A 15,227-nucleotide genomic window follows, 5' to 3' on the forward strand; every position below is an offset into this window, starting at 1 on the left:
CCTATGGCTATCATCTGCCCCGAAATGAAACTGGCTGCAGCGAGAGAATGGGAGGAATCGAGACGGCGCATTTGAAACTGATGCAACGATGATCGAGCGCTGGCGTTTTTCGGGCTGCCCAAAGTGGCATGTTCTGTCTTTTAGAGTGTGGTCCTCGTCTCCTTCTCCCCCACCACCATGGAGACCACCCGGGCCATATCACGGATGTCCCGCGATCCCTAAGTACCACCATCCATTGCTGGACTTGCCCATCCGTTGGTGCCTCACCGGATCAGGAGGCAGTCAAGCTGTATGTAGCCACTGGCATTTTCAGCATTTTTGTCCTCCAGAACCTCACCTGCAGGAAGCCTGTCGTGTATGCTTGTTGGAGGCACTTCGGGCACTTTCGAGATTCTTCGCTCCACCAGCAAGTAGTAGTATGTATTATACGGCCTGGAGATGGCGACGTTCCGGGTTTCTTCCGTGATGTGATTGACGATGTCCTTTTTGCTGGTGCGGTTTAGTACGGCCGACAGAACAGAGCTGCCCGTCTCTTGCTCTACATTACTCGGCCGAGCCGCGGCCTTTTGGCTTGATGCTGGGTAAACGCCAAGGCGAGTCTCGGTTGTGTTGTGTTGTTTCTGGAAGTTTACGACGTACTTCGGTGTTGGGGGCAAAAGAAGGAGGTCGAGAAGGAGGAGGGGCATACAGCCTGCAGACAATGGCCTCCATGTGACATCAAATCAGCAATGCCCATGTCTGGCCTCGGCTTCCCTCCATCATCAGCTACAGGGCAACTCGTCCGAATCCGAAGGTCTGGCCGCCAGATGGCAAGTTGGTAGCAGAGACATATCTGAGCTAAGTAGGTACCGGGGCACGTACGAGGTACGCCCGGGCCGGGGTTATTATGCCCATTCGGTCTCGAACGGCGAGTTCTCATCTCAGGTCTCGGCCTTCATGAAGTTGTGATGAGTTCTTTCGCCGATCTTGCCCAACTGTTGACGACGGGACGGCCGACATGCAGGTCCTGTTGCTGCAGCTCGACGCGGGTTCCAGAAAGAGGTTGTGCACAACTCGTTTCCCCCCTGTGATTCCATGGTTTTGGTTGGGGAGCCGCGTGATGCGACATGGTGTTCGTGGTGCGCGCTCCAATCCAGCTGTCTGCCTCCTTTCTCACGAGCCGTTGCGCTCGGATATCGTGAAGTTTGTCCTGGAAACAATCCTCCCTGCCTGGGACGACGAATCGAACTTGTCGTCATCATCTCGAGGACAGGGAGATTCAACCCAACGTCCGCCGTCCCGTTCGCACTGTCTCACGCCCCTCGAACAAACATGCCGTACAGCGTACGATATCATGCAAATCATCTCGGCCATGTGGCCTTTTCATCTCAACGCCACTTTGCGGTGTTTTCTTTCTCCCCGTGTCCGCTTTGTTTTCTGGGAACTTATCCGGGCAAGAAACGCCCAAGGTGTGTTCGAGGTGTGCTGGCCATGTGCGCTTTTTGCCCCGAGTTACCTTACCCATGCGCCCGTCGACCCGGCCAGACCTTCCACACGGTGCGGGGCAGAAAACCCTGGTTCTCCGCTGTCCGGCCTTCCGGCTGCGCGATGGCCGGGAGCCCCCGGCCGAACCCCAAAGCATCCAACCATCGGCGCTCGCCTCGCCCGGAAGCGAGGGGGGGTCCAGATCCGGATCCGGCGGCCCCGAACGCGGACGCCATCTCGGGTCGCACAAACACGGAGAGGCCACCACACCGAAGACGGTCGGATACGGGATCAAACGGTTTTTTTGGGATGCTTTTTTGGGGGGATCTGATGGAGTTCGTGAACAGTTGTTGTTTGCATGCCCGTCCAATTGTTTTTTCTCCATGGCATCATCGCGCCCCCAGACCAGGGGCAACGAAATGGACAAGGTTCAGGTTCTAGACCGTCTATTGTCATGATATGGGCGGTCTGGCGATGTCCACATCATACAATCCGCCAGCCTTGAAGGAGGCATGATTCCACGTAGAATTTGAGAATTGGCTGAGAATTGGGTTGCTGGATGGCTGATACAGGACTGACTTGCCTAGTTTGTCTTCTTTTTGTCCATATTGTCCTGGCGTAGTAGGACTAAACCTACGCAGTCGGCTCGATAAGGTACTCAACCACCATCGCAGCCGGCTGCTTGCCACGTAAACAGGGCAAGGAGAGCCTGATGCCTCAATATCGCGCCATTTTTTTCCTGAGTAAGCAGTAAAGCCTAGGGTGTCCTCCCTCGATTGACTATCTCAATAGTGTTGACGATCACTTGGGGGGTATGTCTGCAGGACACTTCCACAATGATTGACAGACCGCATGGGAGTCGGCGTAAAAGGCTGGATGCCAATCTGGCGTAGCAGCAAGCATGAGATAGAGCCCCCGGACATGAGAGTACCAGTGTAAACAAACATCCTGACTTGACTAACATGGCCGAATTGGCATGGCACATGGGGAAGAAGAGACGCAATCAGACAAACTAACAGATGGTGGGTGTAGGGTGTAAACAATCATATCATGAGTCAGAACGTCGCGAAGTAAGCACGAATCTGTTGTTATGATCACGCAATGAGCTATTACTAGGTCCAAGTAAGTGTGTAGAATGCAGGTAATCATGTTTTCCCCAGAAACAACCTCGGAGCTTCAGGTCTGGCCAGGTGTTTGGAGTAGAAGGAGTGTATCTTGCCGAAGGGATTCGTATCTGGGAAATCTTTTCCGTGAATATCTCACGCCCCCGGCAGGGCATGGTTACGACCAGGCGGTGATGACCTAGTTGAGGAATTCCCAATGGCTCACTACACGTGCTGGGGACAACCTCGTGAACCATGTCTTCTTGTTGTTTATCCTTCTCTGAAATGTAACTCATGATAGGCGATCGAGTACATAGCTAGAGTGATTACACACCGCATAGCTATTCCTGAAAAAGAATACGGATCTAGATTCAGTGTGTGGCTCACGCAACTTCAGAAGAGTCCCCTGGCGATACTAGTTGATGTTCAGGGCAAGGTTACACAAGCTACAAAGTCATTGCCAAGGCAACAACATATCACCAAACTCAACGGTCGGTGGCCAGAAGAGTCGGGGATTTCATGCACAATCCGACTGGCTGGTATCTCAACTGCCGGGCCTGCTGATTCGGAATGTATGAGGCATCAGACCACCCTTTCATCCCCGATTCAAATCAAACATATCCGGTGAATACGCCAACACCACCCCCTTCGCTCAGCCTACCTCAGCCTACCTCAGCCCAAGCCTCACACCGGCAAACGCCACAGCCCCCCGGGGGTGTGTTGGCATAGGTGTTGGCATAGCTGGATTCGAACCGATCTTTCACAGTTGGCTGATCGCGCCCGATCCGCCACGGTCAGCACATGGGCGTGTTGGTCGGTCTTAAAGATGTTCCGCTCTGAGTCGTCGATGAGCGCCAGGCGGTGGAGGCGATGGCGGAAGCCGCACAACACCCAATAACGATTCTCCAGATCGACGAGTGGGCGGCATGCTGGTGATATGTCTTCCACCCCTTCTGAGTCGCAGAGGAGATGACGCTGACACGGCAACCAAAGCAAGTCATGAAAAAAAGAGGTGAAAGGTCTTCAACCACCCCTGTCCATGATCCACTGCATCAGGCACACCAGCTCCTCAGCAGGAGGATCTGGAGTGGACACGTCCACGTAGTCGGGCTTTCGTGAGCGGAGACTCGTGAAACCTTGTTCTAGCCCGTCTCCACGGATCTTTTGCAGACTTATCTGGGGAACCGGAACCGTCGATTCGGTAATTAGCGTCCGGAGGCGGCGTGCGAGATCGAAGGACCGCGGAAGGCGGTCCAGAACACGGATACACCTATCCATCGGAGGCACCCGACCGAACAGGCGGCGACAGCGGGTGACAGGTGATGATGGTGATCGGTTTTGGGAGATGTGTCGTTTAGAAGGCGGAGATGGATGGACCTATGATGATTCCAGATTTGTTCACCGCCTGGAGTGGAGCGGTGTTGATGCAGGCCACCTCAGGCACGGAGAGAGGAGATGTGGTCTTTTCTGTTTTGCTCCGGCAGAAGGAAGCTTTCACCGCCTGCCTACTTGACCTCTGGGCACCTAGATGAGCTACCTAAACCGGCTATTCTCGATGGGTTTCAATGGGCGTTGATTGTGCGCGACGGGGACGGACATGCTCGGCTAACTACGTGCAGACGAACTGGCCTGGCGACCGCGCAGACTCCAGTCAACGGCGACGAATAAACAAGCGCCAGGGGGGGTTTGAAAGTTGAAGTTGGGCTTATGTTCACATACACGACGATGGGAATCACCAAGCGATATCTCCAGTGAGGGGGTCCTGCAGCATCCAGCACATTGAGGTGGAGAAACTTCCCAGGTCATCACCATGGCCACGGACTAGTATCAGGTGCTGCGGTCTTGGTCTCTTTATGTTGGGGTTGGACGGGACCCATGAGGTCTATCTGTGCCTGAGTTAGGTGTAAATCGGCTGGTCGCTGACTAACAACTGCTGAGTTGCCTGTGGCGTGTATGGAGTAAATAAGCATTTTCCCAACAGTTAGGTAGCTGAAGGCCAGATTGACCAAATTTCCTGATCGTCTGGGGCGTGAAGTAAACAGACCGCAAAGAACAGTATCTTTTGCAACGTCGGCTCCGGGATGATACCTAGCTGACCGCAATCCGCCGTTGCTCGGGTCAGCGAACCTAGGTGTTTATAAGTTGCGGTCTTGAGCTTGTATGCTGCACAACAACCTTGAATGTCTCGGTTGGACTCATGTGACTCGTCAACAGATGTAGAGACGCCCCTTTGGTGATGCATTACTCAGGGGTTAAACGGCGGCGAGCACCGCATCCTAGCCATCAGTCCCAATGGATGAGATGTTCATGATCAGGGCATTATGCATAAGAGATGGCGGATCTTACACTAGTATGTAGTGTAGTGCAAGTATGGATGCTGGGCAGGGGCAGATCGAGCTAGGGTAGTTCAGTCTCCGGCCACTGGCGTTGGACATGTGTCTTTAAGTGGAGAGAGTTGTCTGTAGCCGTTTAAGCTCCATACTAGGGTTGAGTCGGTTGCTGCCAGAACAAACAAGGTCCAAATTGAGCCACCAACCAAGACTCGGCGGACCCGAAGAGGAGAAGGAGGAGGCTCAACTAAGGTAGGTACCAACATATCGAGCCTAGTGTACGGGGTTTACGCATAGGAGTGCGTATTCCGTAGTAATAGTCAGAATGTTCCAGCAAATTGCCACAAATCAAATTTTAACCCCCCCAGTTCCGTCTCAACTTTTGCTGCGGCTTAGAGTCTTGAGGTTGCGAATTGTGCAGTTCCACGTCGGGCTAAAGGGATCCGTGACAAGCCGTCGTTGATGTCGTGGCCCAATCGGTGCCCAACGGCCGGCTGGGGATCGACGTGAGTGGTTACCAGACCCTTGTCACCTGCAGACACTTGCAGGGGGGCTGATCCCGGCTTCCCGCCGTAGCGGACGGAAGCTGCCATTTCCAGCCAACGTCGCTCGTTCCCGTCTGACCCCGGATCTGTGATTGACGACGACGCTTTCCGTGTGCGCAACACCTGAGCGATGGACCCAGCGATGGATGATGGTTGAGGCTTTTGCGAGAATTTTGATTGAGCGCTTCCTAAGGTGCCCTCCCCACAGCATGGTGTGCCTTCTGTTGCATTTCTCCTCTCCTCACGGCCCTTGGCGGTCCAGTCTTCACTTGTTCCTCAGGTCGCCCCTGCCCTGGCCGGGCCTGCCTTGGCCTGCCTCTGGGCCTGCCTCGCCTGAGCCGGGTTGCTGGGCGTTCTTGCCTCAAGTGAAGATGATTTGGCAATGGGCAACAAGCGGCAAAGTGCAGAAAGTGCAGAAAGCGCAGAGAAGAGCATGGATGCGGTCCAACCGAAAGCAACGAGGCCGGGGTTCTGCCCCTCTTCTCTCCACCTCAGTTCCTCAGTTCGGCTGTCGTAGGCTGTCGTAGGCTGTCCTCGTCGTAGATGGCGCAATATGGCTTCCAGGCCGGCTGTCCGCCGTCGATGCCTGGGCATCCGTGACACATGACATCTCACTCTGGCGAGGCGCCGTGCTCCAGCTCATCACATCCCCGAGCCCGACCCCGTACCCGACACCGATTCGATGTCTCACCGTGTCCATGCCCAATACCAGCCATCAGGATTTTTGCAGGCCTCTCGCCTTGTTGCTGGCCGAATATAGCAGCTGATGAGGCTGACACGAGCTGTTGACTCACGGCCTTGAGGCCCACAAACCGGCGTCTGTCTGTCCAGTCGAGTTGCCCGGATGGCTTCTTGACGGGAAGCCAAGTCGGGGCCCAGTCGGTGAAGTTACGAACGGGTGGATGGGACCCGGGACAACAAGTGAAGAAAAGAAGCGGCCCAACCATAGCCACGCCGAGCCCTTCCTCACACCCCCCCGGCCAGCAAGTGAGAGCCGGCACCCCACCAGACGTCCCAGGACTGTGGCCCTCCGCCATCAAAACCACGCGTTGCTGCACGCCCTAGCCTGCTTTGTCTTGCTTGCTCTCCCCCTTCCGAACTGCATCAACCACTCGCCTCGTCCCTCCGTCTCGTGCCCACAACAAACAAGACGCACGTCCCGTTGCAAAAGATCGATATTCCCCTGTTAGCCATGCCTGCCCGTGACTACACTACTACTCCAATCCTCCGCCACTACTACAACCCGATAGCCACTTGAGAGACCACCCAGAAATAGAAGAGAGCCAGAGATCACGAGACCTACATACATAGCCCATCAGAGTACACACCAAGGCCCGAGACAGAGTGAAAGACATACTCCAACATATCACGGAAGCATACAGAACATACTGAGAGAACATATCGACACTGCCACTTCCACCCGCTATGGACAGAGAACGCACGATCCTCCGCCCGAGGGCCGGAGGGTCGAGGACAGGATCAACCGCCACCGGGTCCGATATCCGGTCTAGCACCCGGCCCCCCGAGTTCCCCGACTGGGATTCTGACCGGCCACAAGTCAGTGGGCAGCCGCCAAAGCCTATGCTGCGGAAGACTCTGCGCCCGTCGCCACGGCCACGAAGAAACTCCGATAGCTCCGTCACATCGTCGTCTAACCTCCCTTCCTTGGAGAGTGATTCCGATGTCTCTCGTTCCACCGCACCGCTACCACTTCCTGCCCCGAACGCTTCCACCGGGTCGCTCCTCCCCAGGAGGGTCCTCCGGGCCAAGTTCCCAGGTATCCCTCCTGAGCGTCAGGGTGTTGTCAGCCTTCGGCCGTCGAGGCATTCCTCCGTTAACTTGTCCTCCTCCTCCGGCTACAATGCGCCACCACTCCGGTCCGTCTCAGGACCCCACTACAGCCCCGACAAGCGGATCCCGGAGAGACAGGACCGCCGGGACCGCCCCTTCCCGGATGCTGACCATGAAACCGAGTCCGCCGTCTCGGAGCTGTCCTCTGACCTGTCGTCCACCACACAGGCGACCACCATCATCTCGTCGCCATCAGAGTCAGACTCGGGGAGCAGCTCGGGCAGCAGCTCGGCCGCCAGCGATGTGACGCCCACCGACTTCAACACCAAGTCGACACACTCGGTTCGCTTCACCCCCAGCACCGTCGGTTCGGACAGCGTCAGTGTCGTCAGCTCGGTGCCGCCGCCTCCTCCTCGCAAGGCGAAGCCACTCCCGGCCGCGAAGGCCAAGGCTCCAGCGGATGATCGGACCGTTGTCAAGAGCACGAACGGCCGCCCCATCCAGATCAAGATGCTGCCCCTCACCGAGCGTCCCGAGTTCAGGTACGCCCGTGAGCTTGGGCGGTACCAAAAGGACATGGAGCGCGACCTGGTTCAGAAGCTCGAGCAACTCGAGTCTGAGGCCAAGGCCTTGCGCCAGAGCGAGGCCAAGCTGAAGAGGGAGCTCGAGGACCGCGACTCACGCCTCACCGCCCTGAACAAGGAAAAGACCCTCGTCGAGAAGGAGCGCAACCAGGAACGCAGCAGCAGGGAGGAGCTCATGAGCATGCTGGACAAGCAAAAGGCCCTTTTCGACGAGTTCCGCAGCAACTTTGACTTGCAGAGGGTCATGTTGGACGAGACCGAGAAGGAGCGTGACGCCTTGGAAGGGAAGCTCAACGCCACCAAACAGGTTCTGGAGGAGTGCAGATCGACGATGGAGCTGCAAAAGGCCATGATCGAAGAAGCCGAGAAGCAGCGTGAGGAGATGAAGGTGGCTCGGGACAAGGTTGCCGAGAAACTTGTCGAGCTGGAGAGGGATTTCAAGAGACACCAGGACGACTGCAAAGAACACGAAGAGCTCCTGGCCCATCAGATCGCCGCTTTGGAGACCAGCCGAGACGCCCTTCAAGAGCAACGCGACAGCAAGGACAGGGAAATTTCAGCGATGGTCGCCCAGTGCGACACCCTGCAGAGCGAGATTGTAGCCCTTGGGGGCCAGATCTCTGCTCTGAAGGGCGAGATCAAGGCTGCCAAGGAGGACAAGCAGAGGATCATGGACGCTGCCGCGGAGGAAAAGGCTGCTCTCCAGAGAGACTTCGAGGCCGAACACGCCGCCGTCAAGACCCGAGCCGCGGAGCTGGCGCAGGAAAAGGAGGCTCTGGAGCAGGCCAAGGCCGCGGTCGAGCTCGAGAAGGCCGAGGTCGAGGGCCGTCTTAGCGTCGCCGAAGGAGAAATCGCCAGGCTCAACTCGGTGATCGGGGAACTCAGAGAGTCGGAACTGGGTCTCACTGCGAAGATCAGCACGCTCGAGGTAGACCTCTCGACATCGAACACGGCGGTGGCCGACCTCAAAGCCAAGGTCGAGGGTCTCGAATCCGAGAAGTCAGGGTTGCAGACGCAGGTTGAGGATCTCACGACCGAGAGGGCTGGGCTCCAGGCGCAAATCCACACGCTCAGCACCGATCTCGAAGGTGCCAAGACCGCCAACGTTTCTCTGGCTTCCCAGAAGCTCGACCTCGCCCAGGAGATGAGCGTGGTGCAGAGCGCACTGGATACGGCCAGGGCCGAGATCACTAGGCTGGTTGGTGAGAAGGCGGCGGCGCAGGCCGAGGCCGACAAAGTTCCGGGCTTGACCCAGAATATTGCCGACCTGAATGGCAGTATCGCGGGCTTGAACGAGCGGATCGCGGAGTTGCAGGGCAAGATTGCCGTCCTCCAAGATCAAGCCGACAAAGTTCCGGGTCTCGAGGCGGCCAAGGGTGCCGCTGACAGCCGGATTGTCGAGCTCGAGTCGGCCAAGGCGGCTGCCGAGAGCAGGATTACGGACCTCGAGGCCAGGCTTGCTTCGCTCCAGGCGACGGCGCAGGCAGATGCTGCGAAGATCGGTCCTCTTGAGACGGCCAAGTCCAGTCTCGAGGCCACCGTCAACGCGCTTCGTGCCGAACTGGACGCGAAGGGCCAGGAGATTGTCCGCCGCATCGGAGAGATCGCTTCCCTGACGGAGAGTAACACGAATCTTTCGGCACAGCTGAGCGTAGTCAAGCAGGACCTTGCCTCTGCTCAGCAGCACGCCATCACTCTCCAGTCGAGAATCGCACAGCTCGAGGCCGAGCTCGCCAAGGATCCCAATGCCGTGGTCGCCGGACTCCGTGCGGAGCTGGCAGCGAAGAACCAGGAGGTTGCTCGCCGCACCGAAGAGATCAATGCCCTGACCGAGAGCAACAAGGTCCTCGCGGCGCAGCTGGACGCTACCAAGCAGGAACTTACCACCGCCAAGCAGTCTCTCGACAACGTGACGCAATCGTACAACCAGGCCACCACGCAGATCACCGAACTTCAACAACGCATCGACCGCCTATCGGCCTCCCGGAGAGCCAGCCGATCCCGGAACTCGTCCCCGCAGAAGAAGGACAAGGACGGGAGCAAGAAGGACAAGCACCTTGTGGTCGTTCGGAACCCCGGCGACCGGGGCGCATTGTCAGTAATGCTCCAAATCGCCGCTGCCATTTAGTTAGCCCCCGAGCCCAAGACACCACCACTACCACCACCATCACCACCACACCCACCGCGCTCTCTCCCCTCTTCCCACCAGCCCCGGAGTTGTCCGTTTTGTGTCGCTCCGCCCCCTCGCCCCTCACCCTCGCCTCGCCTCGCCTCGCAACTCGTCATCCGGTCAACTTTGTCAACGACAACGCGCTAACGGGGCCTTGGACGCACACAAAACAGGCAATTCATGAGACTATGCGAATGGAAGCTGCGAAAGTCGCTGTCCTATTCTCCTTGCAGCAGCAGCAGCTCGAGCCCGATTACCAGCACCTTTTCGACTCCGCGGTCCTCGTTCGACTCGTTCGCGTCCTCGGCGCCCTCGGCTCGTGGACGATACTAGATACTGGGTTTCCTTGTCCCTGGGTTCGCTTCCGCGGCTGTGCATTGCAGATATGCATCCTTTGATGGCCACGGCTTTTTGATGGTTGTCGGATGTGTTGGATGTGATGCGCAGTTAGCGATGGTCGAGCTTTTGGTCTGATGAGGGATCTCTATCTTTGTCCCGATGAGGGGGAGCGGCTGAGGAGGGAACGGACAGGGCCGCTCCGGGAAAAGAAAGCTACGCCGATCGGGCTTGAGATTGGTGCTTGCTGCACTTTTCTTACCTGAGGGTGTCGGTTCCTTGTCGGGATGTTTATTGTCTTTGCGTCTTGGCTTGGTCCAAGACCTTTTTTTACTCTTCTTGTTCGCAGATTCCAGACTGCCAGGGTTTCATTGTCGTAGGGGGGTGGCTTCGTGTTTTGTTGCATGTTAAATTGGTTGTCTGTTGTTTGGGTAATTGCCGTGTTTTTTTGGTTATTGTTGTTTCTGTTGTTGTTTTGTATTGGACTGGTTTGGTTTCATGATGGAGGATGATGGTGGGATGGGGATGGACACGGATTCTCATCATGTACCAACTTTTGTTGATTGTCTTTTTGTTGTTTGTTTGGAGTGGTGTTTTGGTTTTTTGTTGTTTCTGTTGTTTTTTTCCATTGGGTTAGATTGTATTCAAGGCGCAAAGCCTCATGTCGTGATGGGCGTTAATGCGTTAATCCTGCTTTGACGAGATCATGACAATTGGGCATTGCCTTATGGAGGAGGAGGGGGTTCAGGTTGGGGATATTTGGCGAGGGATAGAGGTGGCGGGAAGGGTAATAGGGGTAATAGGTAGTATGTGGCAGACGGGTGCGTTGTGGAGGAGCTAATTAATGAGGGTTTTTTTGTGTTGAGTGGTCTTGGTTTTGGTGTGATGTTGTTGTTGCATGTTTTGTGTGTGTGTATGTTCAGTTGAATGAGTGAATTTGTGCGTTGTGTTTAAATCTTATTGAGAGCTCTCATCCTATGGCGACTCATGTGATGTTCCTGACTGATCTGTGCTGAGTGGTATGTCTCGGATTCTGAGACATGTTGGTGTAACGGAATATATGCCGTGGGAGAGTTGAATTGTATATACCATGATATCCTATTCCTTGCAACCATCACAGCAACTGCGATGCCCATTAATAATGCCCATTATCGTGAGCTCTGTCAAATAACAACCAACTTCACATCAATCGGATCCAGGTAGATGAGCTGAGTGATAGCAGAGGAAGGCCTGTCGCTCCTTGGATTTTGCCTGTTGTAAACTTTGTAAACCTATGGTGCAAAACACGGAGCTCTCTCTTTATCACACACAGCACCTCAATCACGGTCATGTGCCCAAAGATGGGTTTTACGCATGATGTATCTTCTACCAACCCTCGCCTCGTTCGCCATCTGATCATAGCATGCATAATCTTGGACACAGTCCAGATAAGTAACATGTCTAACAATCTTGACCCCCGAACTCCGAACCTTTCATTAACGTTTATTATCTACTGCCACCCCATTGCCAGCCCCTTGCTGGTGGTCCACCTACACTCCTGCCGCCCCATTCAACGTCTCAATTGACCGGCTCCCAGAACAGATTGATATCGCTGCCCTCCAGCCACTCTTCCATCTTGCCGTACATGCGATCGAACAGCTCACCAGCCGCAGTGGGAAGATGGACATCGACACGATAGCCCAGGCGGGCCTGAGCGGCGCCGAGGTACTTGTAACCGGTCGGAATGTGATCAACCTCGTCGGGGGTGAAACGAGGAGCCGTCTTGCCGTCGACGGGGACAACCTTGTCCTTCTCGTAGAACAGCTTGACGTACTTGGCCTTCCATGCTCCTCCACCAGACTTCTCGCAGAAGAAGATGAAGCGGCAGTCGCAGTCCACGTCGAACTCGGCCGTGTTCTTGCTGTCATCAGTGGTGTTGAGGGTGCCCGTGGACGGGTCAAAGCGGAAGCGGTGGGTGATGGTGGCCTTCATTTTGCCGACGGCGCGGTTGGTGGCAGAGTTGAGCTCGACCAGAGTGCCGCACTCGCGATGCATGATGAAGACGCCCTTGGCCTTGCCGGCTTTGGAGAGGGCGATGAACTCATCGATGGGGAGCGGGCCGGTCCAAGCTGTAATGGGGGTGTTGGTTGGTTAATTGCCAACCAGAATGAGAAGGTAAGGCAGGGAGGCAGAGAGGGCTGGTGCTGCTACTCACTGGTCCAGACGGTGGCATCGTCCGTGAAGATGTCGCGGTAGTTCTTCCACTCGGACGCATCACGGTAAACGGGCCAGCCCTTGCAGAGCTCCGCAACCGCCAGGCGGTCGAGGAGCTCGTTTTGGGAGCCATTGACGTGAGAGAAGGTCTTCGTGTGAGGGTCCTGGGGAGAGGTCATGATGGGCAACTTCAGGTGAAGATGTGATTAGATGAGGAGGTTGTAAGTGAGGATTTTGATCAGTTGAGATGACTCGCAACCAAGAGAATCAGACAAGACGGAGAGGAGGAGACGGTTGAGAAGAAGAAGAGGTCGAAAGGCGAAACGAAAATCGAGGGGAACAAGAGAATTTAAATTCCGCGGTTCGTGGGGAGGAGAATTAGGGCAATGTGCGAGGGCAAGACGTGAGTTCCGCAACAGAGTCTTCACCTCACAAACTCGGCGAGAAATCGCGAGTCGACGACAAGCACCCCTTCGTGCCTCTCATTCTCAACCTGGGCCACATGACGGAAGGCTCGCGGTGTGCTCGGCGAGCCGCCCGAGAGACTAAGGTAGTCGCGACATCTGATCTCCTAGCCACATGTCCATGGCGACCCAATCAGTGAGAAATCACGACTCGGTGAGTGACGAGTGCCTCTTATGTCTCACGATCAACCCGGACAACATGAGGAAAGTCTTCCAAGTTGGGATGATGATCGGCGTTCTGCCTGAGAGTTCGTGGTGATGACGGAAGGTGTATATGCCAGCCGGATGTCCATGACGACCCAGGACCACGGAATATTGAATAATCCGTGTTATTCCGTGTTGGCGAGGCGGCATTCCGTCCCCAAGGTGGACCTTCAGTCTGTCAAGGCTTGAGGCAGCAGTATCTCAGGGGGTTGTCCTCTGCAACTTCGAGGTCCTGTGGATTTGACATGTTCTCACATTCCGGGCAGGTCGACCTGTCTATTGGTTAGCGAACACGTGATCTTGTACTCCAGTTTCAGCTCCAGAACATACCTGGTTGATGAAAAGGCAAGATGGTACACCTGGGTGGTGAAGCCTCTGAGCGTTGCCAATGTCAACAATGACCGGTAAGTTCCGTGGATGAAGCCCGAGATCGAGATCGGATCCACTTTCCTCAAGACCTTATCCCTGTCCTGCCCCACATAGATGTGGGACCCGGTCTTGGCCTGGCCGGCGAACTCTCGGGAGGTGGGGGAAAGAGGGGCAGTGGTGTGGCCTTTCCAGCTTTGGGCCGAGAATCTTCGCGCAGGTTCAAGCCTGCCTTGGGTTTGCCGTTCCTTTGTCAGCAAACAGCCAACGACCAACGACCAAGCCATCATTCAAGAGCCCCATCCTGCCCAGGTCGAACGAGCGAGATTGACTGACCTGGCAGTTTGATGAAAGTTGAGGGGCCCATCCTCGAGTATCGTCCACACCGACAGCTGCAAGACCCGGTTGAAGGACCCCAACAGCCCACCACAACAACAACCAGTACGATGGGAGCAGGTTCGGATCAAGTTCATCACATCTCCTCCGCCAGCGAGTTTGACGCCCTCCTGTCGTCAACCCGCTATGTCGTGACCGACTTCTATGCCGACTGGTGCGGCCCCTGCAGGATGATCGCTCCCTTCTACGCCCAGATGGCCTCGAACCTGTCCATTCCCGGCTTCCTCGCCTTTGCCAAGGTCAACGTGGATACCATTGGCGCTCTCGCCATGCGATACAACATTGCTGCCATGCCCACCTTCATGTTCTTCAAGGACGGCAAGCAAGTCGCCGTGAACGGGAACAAAATCATCCAAGGTGCCGACAAGGTCACGCTGGAGCAGGCCGTTGGGAAGGTGGCTCGTTTGGCCAGGGAAAAGGCCGATGCTGCTGCTTCGGGCCAGAATGCGTGATAGCATACTTCACAAGGGGCTTTGAGACAGACGATGAAGAGATGCTCAAATGGTGGATACACACTGGGAAAGATGGTTTACACATTCTATGCATAGACAAACGGGATACCCATGGTGACTTGCTGGAAAGAGGTGGGAGGGAGGCTGTGTGAATGGCACATTCTGGCAGTTCAATAATCGGATGACACTTTGGCTTTGAGGCTGATGAAAAGGACTGTTCCGGAGTCTTTACGACATATGTCTTACCAGGAACAGAGCCGCATTGTCCGGACCAGTGTGAAAGTGATTCTGACTGCTGTCGTCATGCCAGGTGAAATGGTCTCCGATTCTACAACACCTGCCATATGTAGCATGTAAACGAGCCATAGGATTACAAAAGATCATCGTGATGAACTCGCCACACCGCCCAGGCATAAGGCGAGTTTGTATCAATATTGCAACATCAAGCCCAGAACTCCGTAGATGCCGAGAAATCGCTTGCCCAGGCCGGAGATAACGACTTCGCGACGCGCTGCCACGGAGAGCGAGGTATTACGGCGAGGTTGATGAGAGTGTTCTTGTCTCCTTTTTTTCCTTGTTCTCGAGCTTGATTATTCTCTTTTGCCTTGAGATTACGTGAGCGGTCATGGTTTCGGTTGACCTTCTCCCATTCCTACCCACTTCTTAGCTTGGCTGCGTGCTCTGGTAGGAGAATGCCGTCAGTGCCGGCAATAAAAATAACTTGTCTCAGATTGGTTGGAGCTCGGTGTATTCCATGTCCCCGCTCTTTGTTGCTCACTCAGAGAGCATGCCCACTCTCTACCCTTGGCGCCGAGAGACGGTTTCCCAT

At 55.5% G+C, this 15,227-nt stretch overlaps 4 protein-coding genes across 4 annotated transcripts; 2 read left to right on the forward strand and 2 right to left on the reverse strand.

Moving 5' to 3' along the window:
• Positions 1–6,867: 6,867 nt before the first annotated feature.
• On the forward strand, positions 6,868–9,945 carry VTJ04DRAFT_100 (uncharacterized protein; the record flags this gene model as incomplete). The annotated part of the gene is made up of 1 exon (XM_069357691.1): positions 6,868–9,945. The coding sequence occupies one exon, from the start codon at positions 6,868–6,870 to the stop codon at positions 9,943–9,945; it is 3,078 nt and encodes a 1,025-aa protein (XP_069222710.1).
• A 260-nt stretch (positions 9,946–10,205) lies between these two features.
• VTJ04DRAFT_101 (uncharacterized protein) lies at positions 10,206–10,729 on the reverse strand (the record flags this gene model as incomplete). The annotated part of the gene is made up of 2 exons (XM_069357802.1): positions 10,206–10,316; positions 10,517–10,729. 2 exons carry the CDS (start codon positions 10,727–10,729, stop codon positions 10,206–10,208), a joined length of 324 nt encoding a protein of 107 aa, XP_069222711.1.
• Positions 10,730–11,880: 1,151 nt separating this feature from the next.
• VTJ04DRAFT_102 (uncharacterized protein) lies at positions 11,881–12,695 on the reverse strand (the record flags this gene model as incomplete). The annotated part of the gene is made up of 2 exons (XM_069357912.1): positions 11,881–12,431; positions 12,518–12,695. The coding sequence occupies 2 exons, from the start codon at positions 12,693–12,695 to the stop codon at positions 11,881–11,883; spliced, it is 729 nt and encodes a 242-aa protein (XP_069222712.1).
• Positions 12,696–13,996: 1,301 nt separating this feature from the next.
• VTJ04DRAFT_103 (uncharacterized protein) lies at positions 13,997–14,398 on the forward strand (the record flags this gene model as incomplete). The annotated part of the gene is made up of 1 exon (XM_069358023.1): positions 13,997–14,398. One exon carries the CDS (start codon positions 13,997–13,999, stop codon positions 14,396–14,398), a length of 402 nt encoding a protein of 133 aa, XP_069222713.1.
• Between the last annotated feature and the right edge of the window lie 829 nt (positions 14,399–15,227).

Source organism: Mycothermus thermophilus (genome assembly GCF_041956435.1).
Source record: "Mycothermus thermophilus strain CBS 625.91 unplaced genomic scaffold VTJ04scaffold_1, whole genome shotgun sequence".
Taxonomy (NCBI): domain Eukaryota; kingdom Fungi; phylum Ascomycota; class Sordariomycetes; order Sordariales; family Chaetomiaceae; genus Mycothermus; species Mycothermus thermophilus.